Genomic DNA, 19792 nt, shown 5'->3' with positions numbered 1-19792 from the left:
ACCAATGTGGTTTGCAGTTTATGGCACATAACACCTAAAGAGATGCTTCAATTAATATCCTATTATCAGTTAATAATCACAGGAACACGCTTATTTTTATAAAGACAAAAAGTTTGGTAGCAAAACCATAACTTTGCTCCTATATATTGAATTATGTCAATGCATTCGCCCCCACTTGCTTCCCTGTTCACCTGAGGAACTTTATTTTTGTTTCATTTGTTTTTAAATACCTAATGGCACAAAGGCAAATTCCCTTTTTGCATTTCCAGCTTATTAGACACTGATTTCATTGCACATCATTCCCAAACTGTCTCTTTTTCTATTGCTCTTAATCAAATAAAGACATAAAATAAAAGAGAAACGACAATTTAATTAAGTAAATAATGTTACACCGCAGAGATGTTTAAAACGTTAAGGATAACTGTGTGTGTTCTTGAAAACAACACTTGAGTTTTATATGAAACATTAGTTTGGTAAGAATTGCTATCATATTGTTGTGTTTGTAGGATTATTACAGGTAGATCCTTTAATTTATATACATCATACCATTTTCAGGTTTAGTCATCTGAAGGCTGCTTATCTGAAGATATGGCCTTTTTATAGGCAGTTTATAACCAATAACACCAAAACAAATGCTTCAAATTAATTCTAATGTTGTGTTTCTGACAGTAAACGTGTTTAGCAGCGCTAACCGGGAAGAGTTCCATTGTTGGCGATGAATCCGGCCAGATCCAGCGGCTTGCTGTCGATGTGCAGCTCCTTCATGCAGCCGATGAACTCTCTGGTGCCGAAGGGGAAGTTGTCGGGCACGTTGGGGACCCCGCCCAGAAATAAGGGACCAGTCAGATCCAGAGACCTGAGGAACCAGGAAGAAAAAAGGGTTAAAGACGGAACGCGGGATTAAGAGAGGAGGAAGGAGGGTAAGAAAATGCAGAACATGGGAGACGAAGGGATTAAAGGAACCCAGATTAAACGTGTCATCAGAGGTGGATGTCAAACGGAACAAGAATCTGAGAACAACAGTCGAGGAGGATGACGATTGTATGTGTTTTTTATTTGAGGATAACAGCAGACGAGGAGAGAAATTGAGAAGAAGGTGACAGATGGAGAGGCAGATGAACAAACGGGAGATTAAATACGAGTTACGGCGAATGTCTGGAGAGACGAGGTAAAGGTGGATGACAAGGCAGAGCGAGAAAAGAGACGCTGGATGTTTGGTGGAGGAGATGAAAAAAACAGCGAAAGGGACACGTGGATGCAGCTCGGGAGGCAGATGAACAAACAAGAGATTAAGCGTGAGTTATAGGAAGCGTTGAGACGGAGCCGGATGACGAGACAGATGGAGGACGTGGGGGAATGAAGCGGGGGGGAAATGTGAGGAGGAAGAAACAGCAAATGACAGTCGCAGGGGCCACACGAGAGAGAAAAAACAAGAAACAGTTGTCATTCTCAGAGCATTATCCTTTTTTTTTTAGTGAGCGTTTTGGTTTTTTTTCCCCCCTCTTTCGGATCGCTTCGCATTCTAGAATACGAATGGAGGGGCGAGAGATGGCAGGGTGGAACAAAACAAGAGACTAAGTGCAAGTTACCACAAATATCAACAGTCATTAGAAAAGGAGACTGAGTCAGAGGAGGGAGAGCTGCTAATGGAGAAATGAAAAAGGAGCGGATGGAAGAGAGTGTTGAAGTGTTTGGCCTTCGTCTTTGATCCGTCTTCTCTCTTCTCGGCTCCGCTGAGTGCTGACAGAACACAGCCAACGTGATTACAGCTTTCAGAGGCGAGGCCAGACATCAGCGCCGTGACAGGCCGCTTTCTGAGAGCATGTGTGTGTGTCTACAGACTTTGTGTATGTGGAGAGGCAGCAGTCGAAAGAAAACACAAAACTCTGACAAGGTCAAATAGAGCAGACAATGCGATGGAGTGCATTTTAAAAACAGACGATTTGAATGTTTCGGTCGCAGAGCCGAGAGGAGAGTAAACGAAGAGAGATGAACGAGCCAAAGAGGAGAAAAGATGCAGCATCAAAGCCTCATTAAAGCCTCGGGTCTCCATAGATTTCCTCTACAGTCACCTCAACACCCTGATCGCTCGCCTGAAAATCCTCTGCAACAGATTTCAGAAGTTTGAGCAGGGTTTTATCAGATTAGGCTGCTTTAATCTGCACTAAATCATGTGCAACAGCTACTTTTCATTTTGTAATTTCGGTGTTTCTGATCAGCGAGACTCGAGCAGTCAGTTAAGTGAAAGCAGACATCAGAGACAAGCAGCTGTGACAGCGAGCGCACGAATTAGTTTGGGGAATCGGACGTAGAAAACATGTCGATATGACTAAGAGCTAACGGGAAAATCAACGAGAGGAGCTGCTGGGAAACATCTCCTCCAGCAATTATAGTTATTGACTCTAAATGCTGAAAATGTCCACAGATAAACCGCAGTGACACTGTTTATTCTGCAGGCTAATTAAATATCTGCGAATATAGAAACGCTTCCACCGATCACGCTGCATGATTTACCTTTCGACTCCTTACAGTCTAACATCCTCCGTGTTCAGGCAGCTGCCAGCTGGCCGCCGCGTCGCCGCACAGCTTTATTGGTTTTCTACTTAGTGAAAAGTGCCTTTGAATATCTGCTAAGCCTCCGATCAGTCACAGATTGCGTGTAATGAAAGTTGTCTTTGCGAAGACGCTGGCAAACACCAGCCACAGCTCAGGGTCAGTGACTGCTCACAGCCCAAGAGATCGATGGAACAAATTTACCTTTTTGAGTCACAGTTATTCTTCAATCATAAATGTCAGAAGTTAAGTCTTTCCAAATGGCAGCACGCAAGTCAAAAGTTAAGTTTATGGTATTTATGATGCTAAGCAACAATGTTACTGGAATATTGTGTCGTTAACTATGAAGACTTAAACTTAAAGGCCCCCTCTAGTGAAAATGAAGCTTTTACTTTCACCTTAGTAATTTAGTAATACGGTGTTTTTTATGTGCTGGAAGACATATCAGGAGCATAATAAGCTTGTACCTGAGCATTTCCACCTTGGAGCTTAAGCGCACTGATGTTCGTCTTAAAAACACTGATTTAAACTTTGCAGATTTTCTACATAACAAACGTAAAGAACCAAAACTTTCAGCTTGCAGGATGGGATCGTGTGCATCATTATTCTTCTTCAGAATCATTTTCAAGTTGGAGTATTTATAGCGGGGCTGCAGGGTGGTTCAGTGGTTAGCATCGTTGCCTCGCAGCGAGAAGGTCGCCAGTTTGCATCCCGGTGAGGACACCCAGGATCTTTCTGCATGGAGTCTCCATGTTCTCTCCGTGCAGTGTGGGTTCTCTCCGGGTTCTCCNAAATGCTCCACCTTTGTTCATATTTTAAATTACGTCTTGAAAACATCTTTTGAGCGTTAGTTTGAGAACGCTGGAGTTTGAAGATGAAACTTTAAGATGCAAATGTGTTTGACTGAGTGCAGAACAGTGCAGTGCTGCTTCACATTATCCCCTTATTGAAGGCCACTTTGCATTTGTTGAAAGGAAACAGATCATACTTTATTCCCAGTCTTCCCACCTAGTTTGGGAATTTTAAACCACAAACTGCCACCGTGGCCGCCAACATTTCCCTACATAGAAGTCATCGCACTGTAGAAATGCTAACAAAAAACCTGTCAAGTGCTCGTAAAGTGTGCTTTTCTTCAAGAAAGAAACCCTCTAATCATATATGAAGCCTCGGCTCACCATCGCTGTCCAAATGGTGGCTGCAGATCAATGCAACAAATCACATGTTGTGCTTTAACACTCCAACAATGCTCATTTGTCGACAAATACCGCCACCGTTAAGTCTCGTAGCAACCGCTCCGACGGTGGCCGCGTCAGCCTAGCAACAACCCCATGGGCAACATCGCCTTAGCAACTATCATTAGACGACATCGCCCATGGCAACCATCCCATAGCCCCCCCGCCTGACCGCTCTGAAGGACCACTTCAGATCTCCCATTGACAGCCACTCGGCATGTGAAGAAGGCGAAGGAGCGGCGCAGGGAAAGACGGTGGACGAAAAAGACGACGATGGACGAAAAAGACGACGGTGCTAAAATAAAGTAGGAATGGCTGACCTTTGTTCTAACATCAGCATCATATTTATTCCTCAGTAACTCAAACAAATCAATTGTAATGAAAGGCCGCATTAACTCATGTGTATCTGCAGGTCAATGTGGATCAATGATCGCTTCATTTGGAGATTTCAAACTGAAGCAGAGAAAAAAAACTCAGAGAAGCTTAAAAGCCTTTGCAACAATCCAGGAGCGAGCCTGATTTTGAGCACCGACAAGATAGAAATCCACGACTTTATTTATGTTTTGATGCATTAAGTGAAGCGTTTGAACTTTCTGCACTAATGGACTGGCTCGGTAGCTGCTATATCACTTTAAATGAAAGTTCTGGCCCCTTTTATAGAAATAGAATGAGGTCACCATCCTATGGAGCCTTTCCTGAAACATTCAAGACTGAAAGCATGATCAGATGTAAGATAAGAACAAGAGAGAAAGCAAATGAGATGTTACTGAAACCAGTAAATTGACAGATGAAAGAGGAGCGATGGAAAGAAACCGCAGTTCTCTCGCTGGAGAGAGGTGGAAGCAGCAAAGACAGACGAACCCATGAATAATAGGATCGATCCCTGAGACGGAGATGAGATAAATAGATTAAAGCGAAGAGGAGAGAGACTCTGCGAGAGGAGAGAACTGAGAATCAGAGAGGAGTGCTTATGGATCTCTGAGAGAGACGAGATGGGAGGCAAGAGAAAGGAAACGAGGAGAGGAGGCAGAAAAATCCAAACGGAAAACTGAAAGTCTTCTCAGCCTACTCACGTCAACGAGATGGAGAGGTGAAATCTCTGTCGGAGGCCCCGGAACATGGCGAAGGATTTGGGTTGGAAGGACCGAGCGGTGACGGTGCAGTACGGACGCTCGTAGCCTCCGGCGGGACACTCGCAGCGGAAACCTCCACCTGAAAGCTCCCGACACGTTCCTCCGTTACGACAAACGCCTGGAACACACCTGCCCTGCCGCCGGTCGAACTCACACCGGTCACCTGAAAACAAGAAATGACATGTATGGATTATTTCAACTTCTATCGACCGTCATTACAAATTCCAACAACACCGCTACAAAAAAGGGCCAACAGTCCTATAATCTGTCATGTGACTCCGTAGTAGTAAAACTAGTAACAACAAATAAACAAACAAACAAACAAAATAAAACAACTATGCTAAACTTTAGCATTACAGCTACACTGTAAAAACAAGTCCAGTGACAGGTAACGGCAAAAACAGCAAAAAAAAAAAAAAAAGCAAAAGCAAGACCTTTCCATTTCATGTTTTGCAGACAAACACTTGTTTTACTTATTTTTCTTGATTTATTACAATCAAACACCTAAAAAAAAACAGACAGACCTTAAACTTCTTCAGTAAACAGCTGTATTTTACAGATCTGGCCTAAATTATTATGACTAAACACCTTCAATAGAGGTGTTAACACATTCTTAAGACTGTTAAATAACTGTTTTGGAGGACAAATAAAGTACAAGCCACTACCGATTCCAAAGCTTTTTTGTTTGATTTAGTTTGATGAAAATTTACAATGTTAACCAGTTTTTCAGAAAAAGTCTGCAAAGCCCTTCAGGAGGAGTTTAAAAACCAAAAGAGTTTTTTTTCAAACACTAAATACCTTAATTAAATATTCATAGGACAGAAAAATAGCAGCCGTGAGAGCACGGTGAGGCGACAAAGTAATTAGATTACCTGAAAATTGCAGGGAACAGTATTAATGTCATTATCTATTCATAAAACTCAATATAAAGAGATGTGTTTCATTTCAGATAATTATCGTTATTTTATGTAATTTTCCTGTAATTTAGGGTGGAAAAATACAGTATATATATTTATATATATATATAACATCTCAACATATTTTAAATAAATGAAAACGCCTGAACATTTGTCATTCAATCAGGTTGTATTTTTACTGTATGCACATACTAATTAGATCTGAACACTTTCAGCTCTCTTTCCTGTGCTAATACTAAAATGTTTAAGCCAAAAAAAAAAAAAAGCCACATTTCTTTTCGGTACCCGGGCAGTTCTCAAAGATTTCAGGCGATTAATATTCACCAGCTCTGACCTCACTGCACTCACTGGCAAGTCCATCAAAACAAACAGACGCTGTGCAGCCGAGCGTGGCTCAGACCGACAGGGCTTCACTTTAAATTCCAATCAAGTTCCTGTGATTTACACGACGGATTTAAATTAGATAAAATATTATCTTAATTTTAATAGTCCGCTGATGAAGCCATAAGAAAGTCATGCTTGAAGTTAAACGATGCTCTAGAATGAGCCGTTACCAAAGACATACCAGGAACACAATGTTTTCACCCTTAATGTAAGTTAGTGGAGCAACATTTAATGTGTGGTAAAATTCTCTTCTCGTGTTTTATGTCCCACATCAAAAATGCACTTAGTTTTAATTTACAGCTGTTTCAAGTGCACAGCTTGACTCCCTTATTAACCCTTTACTTGTGGCTTTTAGGATTTAAAGAGGATGAAAACTCTNGAAAAACTATTAAATATGTAACTTTAGGATACAAAGACGAGTTTTAACCTCAGATGGAGTTTAAACGTTTAAACTACGACTACAACTGCTTTTGACTTTCTTGGCAAAATGATTACGGCAAAAGATCATTTTGTTGATACTATAGTTTATTTAGAATGTTATGAGGCTAACTAGAAATACATAAAGTAAAATCCAGGTTCTGGGTTCATACTGCAGGTTGTATTTCAGATTTACAGGACATGTGCTCTGACTGCACCTGTAACTGTTTTGTTGTACCAGATGTAGGACCAGATGAATCATTATCATTTAAGTATCCTATTAGATAACTTGGGGCCATCGTTAGTAATGCCTTCAGGCAGCTATTTTAGACCAGGTTTCTATCCAAATGAATGAAAAGAGAGGAATGCCTGAAATTTGAATGGTTGTTGCAACATGAAAGCTTCATAAAATCAGCAGCAGAGAAATCTGGTTAGAAAATACTAAAAAGTTTGGTGACTTTGCCCTAAAATACATTTCTCCAGTTTTTTGTTTGTGTCAGAGCAGCAGCACAGCTGGATATTTAGTGCTTGGGTTGTTACAAAGCAGAGATTCTGCCTTTTTGAGGGACATTTTTCATGCAACCAGCCATCTTCGGCACCACTTTCCATTCAGGATTCGTGAAAAGTCGCCCTTTCAAAACAGAGAAACAGTAAAGACGCAGCGAATAAAAGAAGATGAAGAGCTGACAGAAAGAGAAACTCACTTCTTGCTGCTGGTCTGTTTGCCCTGCGCCGCGCAGCTATAATTTCCGAGCTGCGTTCCGAAGCGGAGCGACAGCGACGTATCGCAGTCATCAACGCTGACCACAGCAATCTTCTCATCCGACGGACCCTGAGCTTCACCGCTCATACTGCGCTTGGGCTGAACACACATACAGACAAGATTGAGTCCAAAGAAACAGAAAACGTCAAAATAAAAAAAAAAAACCACCATGACACCAGTCAACATGCAAGAACAGCATTTACTAAACCTAGAGGTTAAATCACTGCAATCAGACACTCCACCACCAAGAGAACAGGTTCAACACATTTACACTGCTACTGTGCAGTTGGTTAGGAAGAGAAGGGGGAAAATCTGAGTTAGTAGGATAAGAAATAACAACATGTGGGGAAGAAAACAAAGCAGACAGAGACAGTGAACACACTCACTCTTCACTTACTGGCTGCAGGTGGAAGAAGAACAGAAAAACAAAGGAGGAAGGAACTGAGGGGTAAAGGAGTGTATGTGCACCCTGACGCACACTCATACTCACATAGCGTATAGCTGGCTGAGGGAAATGAAAGAACATGAAGAAAATTAAAGGAGATGTGCGGCATGAATAAAACGGTGACGAGCAAACGCCCACGTATTGGCAACAAACGCCTGAGCTCAAAGTGCAAAGTCGGCACGAGGAACTATTGTGCATCAGAAGCACAAATAACAACAAACTGTGAGAATCAGCTTCAACAGATCTCTCATCAAACAGGCATCCGCAAATGGAAGATCAAACGTGGAGTCAAAATGGTTGGAAGAAAAAACACAAAGGCGCTGAGGCGTGGGCCCACCTTGTTGTAGTAGTGGATGTGGACCGTGTGCCAGTTTCCGTCGCTCACTCCGCCGGGCAGGTAGGGACTCACCTGAGTGGACGACTCACCTGCAGGCACAGCAGCAGGGAAGTTCAAGTTATGCAGATAAAACCTCGAATAAGTACGAAATAAAATGGATTTATTTGTTTTGGCGTTTAAAAAATACATCAAGTTTTTTGCTTCTCCCCAAGTTTGGAGCAAAAATAAGAAAAAAAAAGCCTCATATTTGATCTTTTTCAACATTTTGATGATATGACTAATATTTCACTTCCAGGCCTGATGTGATGTGCAATATTTCATTATCATGTGCAGCATTATTTATTACCTCAGTATAATTTTGAACATTACTTTGTACTGTTCTAGTCTAGCTTACTAGTAAGCTTACTTATTTATGTCACTCTTGTTTTTTACTTATATCTTATTGCTGTCCTCTCTGTCAGACATCTATGACACCAGATGTCTGTGCAGGGCCAGAAGCATCACCTTGGATGGTTCACACCCCGACCTGTTCTCACTGCTGCCCTCAGGGAAGAGGTACCGGTTCATCAAGGCTCACCAACACATTCTACCCAAGTGCAATACAGGTACTGAACTCACATTAGTCTATAGTCTGAACTATTTATCACATATATTCATTATTTATCCTATACTATACTATATATATTATATTCTAATTATGCTTTAATTATTATATATTATACTATTTTATACTATTCTATATTTTGTATATATTTTATATATATTATATTACTTCTAATAATTTTTTATTCATATTATTTATATTTCTCATATATCCACAGTGTTCCTACCTCAACAGTGCAACATATTTATTCTACCGTTGGCTACCTGTACATACTTCCTACTGGCTCCTTTTGTAAATACATGTATATATTCTTATTTGTCTTTTTATACTTTTACTTTTATACGTTTGCACCACGGAGTTGTGCATGATGACAATAAAAAGCACTCTATTCTGTTCTATTCTATTCTACTGTTTAGGCCCTGCATTTCTTATGTTATGACATTTAGGTTTTTTCTGAGCAATTTTCTTTGGGATTAATAAGGTTTAATCTTATCATATCCTATTAAATCAAGCCCAAGCTCCTTAAAGACTCTGTAGTAGGNACAACCAAGCACACTCACATTCACACCTACGGACAATTTAGAATCACCAATTAACCTCAACATGTTTTTGGACTGTGTGGGAGGAAGCCGGAAAACCCGGAGAGAACCCACGCTGCACGGGGAGAACATGGAGACCATGCAGAAAGATCCCGGGTGTCCTCACCGGGACGTGAACCAGGACCTTCTAGCTGCAAGGCAACAGTGCTAACCACCGAGCCACCTCGCAGCCCAAACAGAAAGTCACTGTTGAAAAAAGCTTATATTAAATCTTGACCAGAGTTCCCCAGAAGGCATGACTGAGACTCTGAAGTCAACTGGAAGAAGATTATTTGGCTTATTGAGACCCAAATTGAGCTTTTTGGTCATCAGACTAGATGCCGATGGCCAAAAACACTGTGCATCGTTACAAACACACTGTCCCCACTGTGAAGCACGGAGGTGACAGCATCATTATATGGGGATGCTTCTCAACAACAGGTCCTGGAAAGCTTGCAAACTACAATGAATTTAGCAAATGGTAAATGGTAAATGGTCTGCACTTATATAGCACCTTTTTCTACCTTAGCGGTACCCAAGGCGCTTTACAATGTGTTTCGCATTCACCCATTCACACACCAATGAAGACAGAGCTGCCATGCAAGGCACTAATGTGCCATTGGGAGCAACTTGGGTGAAAAAACTTGGGGGTTCAGTGTCTTGCCCAAGGACACTTGGGCATGTAGGGGGACCAGGGATCGAACCGCCAACCTTGCCATCAGTGGACAACCCACTCTACCACCTGAGCCACAGCCGCCCCAAAGCATATAGAAATCCAGGAGGATAACCTGATGCAGTCTGACGATGAGACGATGAGCGGAAACATGCTGCCAAAACTACACAGAAGTGGTTTTAAGACACCAAAGTGAACGTCATGTAGTGGCTGAACCAGAGCCCAGACCTCAACTCATTCAAGTTAGAATTTGTGGTTGGACTTGAAAAGTGCAGTTTTATAACAATTCTTGTGCAATCCAACAGAGCTCCAACAGTTATGCAAAGAACATTGTTGAGTTGAATTATTATCTTCTGAGATTAGATTGGTAACTGCTTACGTTGGTTCGCAAAGCAAGCACAGCTCTGAAACGCCCTATAGTAACCTTCAGAACACCAAAACCCAGTGGCAGGTTTAACAGGCATGTTGTCTTTACAAAATTGTAGATAAAACAGGAACAATAACTAAATCTCAGCTTAAAATCTGTTTGAAAACAGGCTGGATACGGTCAGATCAGCCTTTTCTGTGTGAAGTCTTCATGACCCTCTACAAGATTAAGCAGTTGGATAGTCATCAAAAGGAAAATCATCAAGCTGCACAAACAAAATGGCAGCGAGACTGACCGCGTCTTTTCACTCCAAGAGTATGTAAGTGATGCATTCAGAAATGCAATCAGCTATTCCCAATCACTGCGGCTTTGAGGGCATTCAGCAGCAGAGGATGTGTTATTTCAGTCGAGAGGCGTCTTCACGACTGCACGCTGTTGAAGGAGGCTACTTCATGTGAGGGTCTTGAACGCTTCCCAACCTATAAATCAGCGGTTCTGACAGGTTGAACGGAGAGCTGCAGGTCTCTTTGGATGTAAATCAATCCGTGATTAGAGGGTGAAATCAGCAAGGGGGCTGATTCCTGAGGCAGCAGGAGTAAGAGCAGCTGTTGCACATGACAACCGCAAGAGAGAAAAAGCAAACAACAAAATTACAGTTGCAAGTTTTCACCTGGCAAAGATGTAGAATATTGGAAAACGTATCTGTTCAGGATAAAAGGGGGTAAAAATGTGTTTTCCTGCTGACTTGGATTCTGTTACTTCAGTATTGTGCAGAAAACAAACAAACAAGAAATGTGCAGATGAGAATAAACACTGATTTGGCTGCCAGTCAAACAAGTCTAGAGAGTCTCGAGAGGCAGAAACACCCACGCAACACACACACACACACACACAGTCTCCTGCATTAAAAGGTGTGTGTAGCAACAACACGCTGACTTTTTTTCTTCTTTTTCAGTTTCGCCTCTCCTTGGGCAAATTTGGACACACACATTGTCTGACACTTAGCAGCTGCACACAAAAAACAACACCCACACCCAGTGCCCTCCACATAAGCAGAGCAGACAGGGTTTGAAACTCGCCTCAAGACAGATGGCTCCTTAAGGACCCACTTTAGAACCTGCTGACGGCTCCAAACACACACAAACACACACACAAAGTAAGATACCGAATAAACAAACCCAAATGCAAACACATCAATAATGAATGTGATACTAATTTTTCTTTTTTTCTAACTCAAACAGACATAAACACACATCCAGTCTCATTTTTTCCTTTCTTTTCTCTCTCTCTCGCACACAGACACACAAACACACAAACACACAAACACACATGGATCATTGCCCCTGCCTTGGAGGCTGTCGGGTTTTATCATGTAACTGTCTCGCTTGGCACTTTTGTTTGTGGTGCTTTAAGATGCCAAAGTGCCCAGTGGCATCGAAACAGCAAGACACACAAATACAAACAAACACACACACACACACACACACACACACACATTGTGGTTTTAAGTCAACAAAAGTCTTCACCTTTCCTCACGATCATTGGGAGGCAAATATTATCTGACACGCACAAGACGTGGACGCACGGAGACGATCTTTCACACACCGTTAAAGCTGAGCCACACACTGGAGACACTCGAGGGCAACTTGTGACCACACTCATAAATGCACAAAGTCATAAACAGAGAGAGACAGCGAGACTGTACAAACACACACAGCCAGGTTTGAAATGCACCCCTGATGCAGATTACACTGTAAAAAAAACAAAAAAAATCGCAATTTTAACAAAAAATAGCACATGTTGCAGCACTTTCTATGTTTTATAATTGTATAGAAAAGTATCTGTAAATTATCAGCCCAACACTTGCTTTGAGTATTATTCTAATAATCCAAAACAGACCTTTTACTATTATATTTATACAGTATTTTTTCTGCTTTTTAAAATTTACATACAAATGTGAGTAAAGTGACAATTCTGCAATAAAAACAAAAAATCCTGGGTAAATTATATCCTTAGTATTATTTCTATTTTTTAAGCATACTTTTACTTTTTTTTTTAACTTTTTTTCAATTATAAATACCAGCATTTTTGCACCTTTATTGATAATACAAGCGATATTTGCACTTCATTTGTCCATTTGCACATTCTTTTGCACACTGGTCACCTCAAGTTCCCTAATGCAACATGTTTGAGCTACAGGACACCTTGAAATTCCCCCAAGAGAATGAATAAAGCATCTATCTATCTATCTATCTATCTATCTATCTATCTATCTATCTATTAATTATGTGTAATTAAACTCAAGCTCTTTTTATAAAGAGTCGTGTATACATACTGTCAATTTATTTGTTTGTCTTTGTAATTTTAAGCTAACTCTTGTAGTGTAAGTACTGGGATGGGACTTTTCAATTAACACGTCAATTAAATAGCGCGTTGAAGTCCCACTGCTAATATACTTTAAAGCATTAAGTACAATTAATTAATTACAACAAAAAAAGCATTCAAAAAGTTAAAGCATTTAATCGCAGTTTGCATCCAGACAACACGGAACGTTTGTCAGCGCCTGATTTCATGGTCCACCGATCACAGTGATGCACAAGATGTGTTAGCGCTACGCTAACAACAAACATGGAGGAATCCGATAAGAGTGCATTGTTTGGACTGATGGAGGGCAAGTTTCATTTTTAAAAAACTGCCTGATGGAGGCCTTGACACGAGCGTGGTTTTGTGCAACTTTTGCAAAAAAGAATTTGCATCCCACCGAAGCACATCCAGCTGACGGTACGACCTGAATGCATGTTGCAGCGAGCACAGAAACCGCCGGAGCTGTTAGCAGTCCTGGATAGCGACAAATTTTTATAACGCGTTATTTTTGCTGTAATTAATTAATCGCAATTAACGCGTTAAAGTCCCACCCCCCTAATTAGTACATATTTAGTACATATTGAACATTAGGTTTATATTTATGTGCACTTTTATGTTAAAACTCTGTAGTTCTGGATACAAATCAAACTTTTTTCATTACATCAAACATAATTCAGAGAGTTTTTTTGTTTATTTTTTAAAAAATAGTACAAAGATGCACTNGAACATGACTTTGTACTGTTCCAGTCTAGCCTTGTTTAAGCTTATTTATTTCACTCTTGTTTTTTAACTTAGATTTTATTGCTGTCCTCTCTGTCAGACATTTATGACACCAGATGACTGCGCAGGGCCAGAAGCATCACCTTCAATGGTTCACACCCCGACCTGTTCTCACTGCTGCCCTCAGGGATGAGGTACCGGTTCATCAAGGCTCACCAACACATTCTACCCAAGTGCAATACAGGTACTGAACTCACATTAGTCTATAGTCTGAACTATTTATCACATATATTCATTATTTATCCTATACTATACTATATATATTATATTCTAATTATGTTTTAATTATGATATATTATACTATTCTATATTCTATATTTTTTATATATTTTATATATATTATATTACTTATAATAATTATGTATTCATATTATTTATATTTCTCATATATCCACAGTGTTCCTACCTCAACAGTGCAACATATTTATTCTACCGTTGGCTACCTGTACATACTTCCTACTGGCTCCTTTTGTAGTTACATGTATATATTCTTATTTGTCTTTTTATACTTTTACTTTTATACGTTTGCACCACGGAGTTGTGCATGATGACAATAAAAAGCACTCTATTCTGTTCTATTCTATTCTACTGTTTAGGCCCTGCATTTCTTATGTTATGACATTTAGGTTTTTTCTGAGCAATTTTCTTTGGGATTAATAAGGTTTAATCTTATCATATCCTATTAAATCAAGCCCAAGCTCCTTAAAGACTCTGTAGTAGTGGGTCTATGCAGTCTGTAAAAAAAATGCTTAAAGACTCTGGATGCCTAACATAATAAAAAGAAGTTTCTGCATAAAAAATGTACAGAAAATCTGTAATGAAGCAACTTTCGCTATCAAAATGCTGCATTACCTGACCTATAGCGGCCATCGAAACTTTGCAAAGTGTGTCTATAGGCTGCTCTCATGCCTAATATATTAGGAATAAAATTAAAAAAAAATAATATTTTTGCAAAGATGAGGAATTCCTGAATCCTACAATACCACATATGTCTGTGTTTTTGATATAGAGATGAGGGGGGGGCTGTGAACACGTCCTCATCGGATTAAAGTGCATTCTCATCATTATTCTTATGTAACTTTTATACATCCTCCTGCTTCCAGCTTCATATGTGCGCACGCAGCAAATACATACACAATATGTACAAACACCCCGAACTTCTGTCATCATTAGTGTGTCTGCTAGGACCATGACTGACAGTATTCAGTCCCTGAGGCCACAGGCAGATAGATAAATACATCTCATTTCCCAGGAGAGAAATATGTTTTCACAGTCTGCACACGTTCCTGAAAAACATCCAAACACATGAACCAAACACAGCGAACATATGGTCATACGGTGTCTGTTTTTATTCCCACAAGCTTCTCTTGTGGGAATACAAACAGACCAGAGAACACAAGTGTGAGCACAAGATATGGCTGCAGTACCTGTGGAATATTTGAACACCACTTGTCCCTCCTGGATCTCCAAGGCGATGAAGTCGTGCTTCTCATTGAAGCGTCCGTTGTAGAAGAGAAGGCCGCTGCTCTCCAAGGTGGCAAAGCTGGAAAACGCACACACACGGAAATCAGTGTCCGTGACGGGTTTATTGCTGAATATATATTCATGCAGTATGAGCGCTTGCATTATATTTAAATATTTTCCAGGGAAGATGATGGCACGCTACATTTTCAGATGAGATTTCTAACTCTTGGCTCGGTTAATGCAGCGTTTGACCTCGATACAGCAGCGATACAAAACCTCATTTCCCACAGCTGAGCAAAAACTGGAGGCTCCCACTTAGTACGGATGAACAAAAGGTATTCAAACGGTACCTCAGTTATTAAACCTTATTCCTGGACATAAAACAGGCTATTCTCTGTGGCACAAATGACAAATATCCTCTCCAAGATACAAGAACAGCCACTCTCAACAGGGTGTCGTCATCTTGTTTTACAAATGCAACCAAATATTAAAAGAGCATCATTTTCACAACTATTAAACTGCTAAACTTTTAATTCCTGGGCTCAGACATGTAATGCATTTGGCACCTGACACCCTCCAGGCGTCTCCCCCGCCCTTCTTCAGTAAGCCTCAGTGATGTCAAAAACTGGATAGAACCCAACTGCACCAGAGAGTCAAAAATAAATCCAGAAGTTCACAGATATTAAAGGTCGGGTTCAGCTACAGGAACAGCAGCCCTGGAGCTGCAGGGTTATAAATGTCTGCCATATGAAACTCCTTTAAGTCCCTGAAGAAAAAGAAGAAGAAGAATGTTCTGACTGCTTCCTATTTCGTTGAGTGAATAAAAATCTGCATTTTCCATTTTTAGCCAAAGACACCAAAGATCAATGGAGCCTTAACAACAGATACATTACAGCCGTGTAGGGAGATGTGCTGCAGAGAGGAGCACGTTATCGCCGGTTCACTCCTAAAAACCTCACACTCCTGTTATCTGAGCAGGCTGCCGTCATTTAAAACAAGCCCAGTGTTACTCAATAGCAGGCTTGTGTTTGCGTTCCTCCGCTGTAGTTCCCGCTACCTATCTTGTTGTGTGCAGATATTATCTCAGCAAGCTCCCAGAAATAGCTGAAAAATAGCGCAGCCTGAGCTGTGTGAGTGTAAACGGGGATTATGAGTGAAGTCAGCGAAGCAGAGAAGCTGAAGAAGCAAATAAATGCAGAGAAACATGTTTTCTAAGTTCTGTCGCTTCTTGTTAATGTGATTATTATTGGTGACATAAATTATTTAAAGTCAAGAGCTGCATAAAAATAATAAACATGAAGCAACTTTTTATGAAAAGCAACAAAATGAAGGAGTACATGTCGATCTGGATTTTTATTGTTCAACTCTTTGGACCCCAAAACCTGCTTTTGGGTTTGACAGGAAAGTTATCGTTAATAAAGCCACTGTTGAAAAATCTCATATTAAATCCCAACTAGAGTTCTACAGAAAGCACTCCAAGGTCAACTGGAAGACGAAACTCAGATTTGAAGAGACCAAAATGGAGCTTTCACACCATCAGACTACATCATTACTAACTCCATCCTCACTGTGAAGCACGGCAGTGGCAGCATCATGATGTTTTTTAGGCCCAATCTAAAATGGTTTATTTATTTGGGTATCGGTCTTTGCCTTTTGCTACGTCTAGGTTTTTCTATCGTGTCTGTGACCTTGTAATTTCACTCTAGGTGCATTTTAATTTCTTCTACTAATTGACTGACAATAAAGTAAATCTATCATCATCTATCTATCATCTTAAAAACAAAAACCAAAATGACACCATTTATCAGATCCAGAAGCTGTACAAACAGTCAGATTTTTAGTTTTCCAACAGTCCTTGAACTCATCTGTGACTTGACATTCCTTCAGAAAACTAAAAAAAAAGTCTAAGCTTGGAAATGAGATGTTTTATCAAAATCACTTTTTTCTACATGTCTCATTAAAATAATTGGTCAAGAATAAAACACTTATATCAAATTATTGGTATTATTAAGAGGCCAGTAGTAAAAAGAAAATATATATATATAGCATGTAGAGCCACCATTTTTTTCAAGTTTTGCTAATATCTTGTAGCAGGTTTTTTAAGACCAGCTTTTGCTTTTTGTTTGGACTTCCGCTTTATAACTTTATCAGCACCACACAGATGACAACCCTCATCTCTCTACTTCTAGTCATGGTTGTGTTGTTTCCAGACAGGTGCAGGACTTTATATTGTGAAAAATGAGCCCACAGTGAGTAGAAACTGCTCGGGATTCAGAGGGTTATTACTATAACTATTTCAGCCTAGAGTCCAGTGACAATTTCAAGCACAACAGAAAATCTCACTAACAAAGGAAGGAATCTCCGTCCATCTGTTTTTAACAACCCTTCACCTGATCTGTGTCACATCGGCGGGTTCACTGAGGAAGTCCAGGATGTCGTTTGAATCAGCAGTCCTCATATTTTGGCTGAAAGTTATGTTCTGCTGTAGTTTCACAGCAGTATCCTCAAGTGGCGCTCCACTGCTTGTTTTATAACAAACAGAAACTCTGTTAGAAGAAAACTCTCCAACTGGTTTGCAAATCTAGTTACAGCTTCAGAAAGTCTAGTCCTGCTAGACCAGGGGTGGGCAATCCTGGTCCTCGAGGGCCACAGTCCTGCATGTTTTAGATGTGTCCCTCTTCCAACACACCTAATTCAAATGATCAGGATCGTTATCAGACTTCTGCAGAGCTTGATGATGAGCTGATCATTTGAATCAGGTGTGTTGGAAGAGGGAAACATCTAAAACATGCAGGATTGTGGCCCTCGAGGACCAGGATTGGGCACCCCTGTGTTAGACCCTGATGTGGAAACCCAGCTAGACTTTTAGAACGTACTGAGAAAGTTCTGCAATGTCCTAGTAATGCTGTCTTTAGTAGCGTTTTCTTTTAGTTCCCAGAATGATTATAAAATCCTAAAAACAAAATTCTAAATGTCGCATTGAGGACTTCCTCAAAACATCCTCAGAACATTGCAGACAAAATGCTCCACCTTTGTTCATATTTTAAATTACGTCTTGAAAACATCTTTTGAGCGTTAGTTTGAGAACGCTGTAGTTTGAAGATGAAACTTTAAGATGCAAATGTGTTTGACTGAGTGTAGAACAGTGCAGTGCTGCTTCACATTATCCCCTTATTGAAGGCCACTTTGCATTTGTTGAAAGGAAACAGATCAGACTTTATTCCCCCAGTCTTCCCACCTAGTTTGGGAATTTTAAACCACAAACTGCCACCGTGGCCGCCAACATTTCCCTACATAGAAGTCATCTCACTGTAGAAATGCTAACAAAAAACCTGTCAAGTGCTCGTAAAGTGTGCTTTTCTTCAAGAAAGAAACCCTCTAATCATATATGAAGCCTCGGCTCACCATCGCTGTCCAAATGGTGGCTGCAGATCAATGCAACAAATCACATGTTGTGCTTTAACACTCTAACAATGCTCATTTGTCGACAAATACCGCCACCGTTAAGTCTCGTAGCAACCGCTCCGACGGTGGCCGCGTCAGCCTAGCAACAACCCCATGGGCAACATCGCCTTAGCAACTATCATTAGACGACATCGCCCATGGCAACCATCCCATAGCCCCCCCGCCTGACCGCTCTGAAGGACCACTTCAGATCTCCCATTGACAGCCACTCGGCATGTGAAGAAGGCGAAGGAGCGGCGCAGGGAAAGACGGTGGACGAAAAAGACGACGATGGACGAAAAAGACGACGGTGCTAAAATAAAGTAGGAATGGCTGACCTTTGTTCTAACATCAGCATCATATTTATTCCTCAGTAACTCAAACAAATCAATTGTAATGAAAGGCCGCATTAACTCATGTGTATCTGCAGGTCAATGTGGATCAATGATCGCTTCATTTGGAGATTTCAAACTGAAGCAGAGAAAAAAAACTCAGAGAAGCTTAAAAGCCTTTGCAACAATCCGAGAGCGAGCCTGATTTTGAGCACCGACAAGATAGAAATCCACGACTTTATTTATGTTTTGATGCATTAAGTGAAGCGTTTGAACTTTCTGCACTAATGGACTGGCTCGGTAGCTGCTATATCACTTTAAATGAAAGTTCTGGCCCCTTTTATAGAAATAGAATGAGGTCACCATCCTATGGAGCCTTTCCTGAAACATTCAAGACTGAAAGCATGATCAGATGTAAGATAAGAACAAGAGAGAAAGCAAATGAGATGTTACTGAAACCAGTAAATTGACAGATGAAAGAGGAGCGATGGAAAGAAACCGCAGTTCTCTCGCTGGAGAGAGGTGGAAGCAGCAAAGACAGACGAACCCATGAATAATAGGATCGATCCCTGAGACGGAGATGAGATAAATAGATTAAAGCGAAGAGGAGAGAGACTCTGCGAGAGGAGAGAACTGAGAATCAGAGAGGAGTGCTTATGGATCTCTGAGAGAGACGAGATGGGAGGCAAGAGAAAGGAAACGAGGAGAGGAGGCAGAAAAATCCAAACGGAAAACTGAAAGTCTTCTCAGCCTACTCACGTCAACGAGATGGAGAGGTGAAATCTCTGTCGGAGGCCCCGGAACATGGCGAAGGATTTGGGTTGGAAGGACCGAGCGGTGACGGTGCAGTACGGACGCTCGTAGCCTCCGGCGGGACACTCGCAGCGGAAACCTCCACCTGAAAGCTCCCGACACGTTCCTCCGTTACGACAAACGCCTGGAACACACCTGCCCTGCCGCCGGTCAAACTCACACCGGTCACCTGAAAACAAGAAATGACATGTA

At 40.9% G+C, this 19792-nt stretch overlaps 1 protein-coding gene across 1 annotated transcript in view; it reads right to left on the bottom strand.

Annotated features, from left to right (window-relative positions):
- The window catches only part of celsr3 (cadherin, EGF LAG seven-pass G-type receptor 3), a 200095-nt gene that overhangs the window by 101308 nt on the left and 78995 nt on the right, over nt 1-19792 (bottom strand). Inside the window, exons 4-8 of the mRNA XM_008284729.1 lie at nt 19547-19769; nt 14975-15090; nt 8182-8270; nt 7341-7498; nt 693-856 (exon numbers count right to left, since the gene is read on the bottom strand). Of these exons, the coding sequence (XP_008282951.1) occupies nt 693-856; nt 7341-7498; nt 8182-8270; nt 14975-15090; nt 19547-19769 (750 nt within the window). The remainder of the gene's footprint in view (nt 1-692; nt 857-7340; nt 7499-8181; nt 8271-14974; nt 15091-19546; nt 19770-19792) is intronic.

The sequence above is a fragment of the Stegastes partitus genome, unplaced genomic scaffold, assembly GCF_000690725.1.
Source record: "Stegastes partitus isolate 25-593 unplaced genomic scaffold, Stegastes_partitus-1.0.2 Scaffold369, whole genome shotgun sequence".
Classification (NCBI taxonomy): Eukaryota; Metazoa; Chordata; class Actinopteri; family Pomacentridae; genus Stegastes; species Stegastes partitus.
Note: the sequence above shows the minus strand (reverse complement) of the source record. Positions and strands in the feature narration are given on the sequence as shown.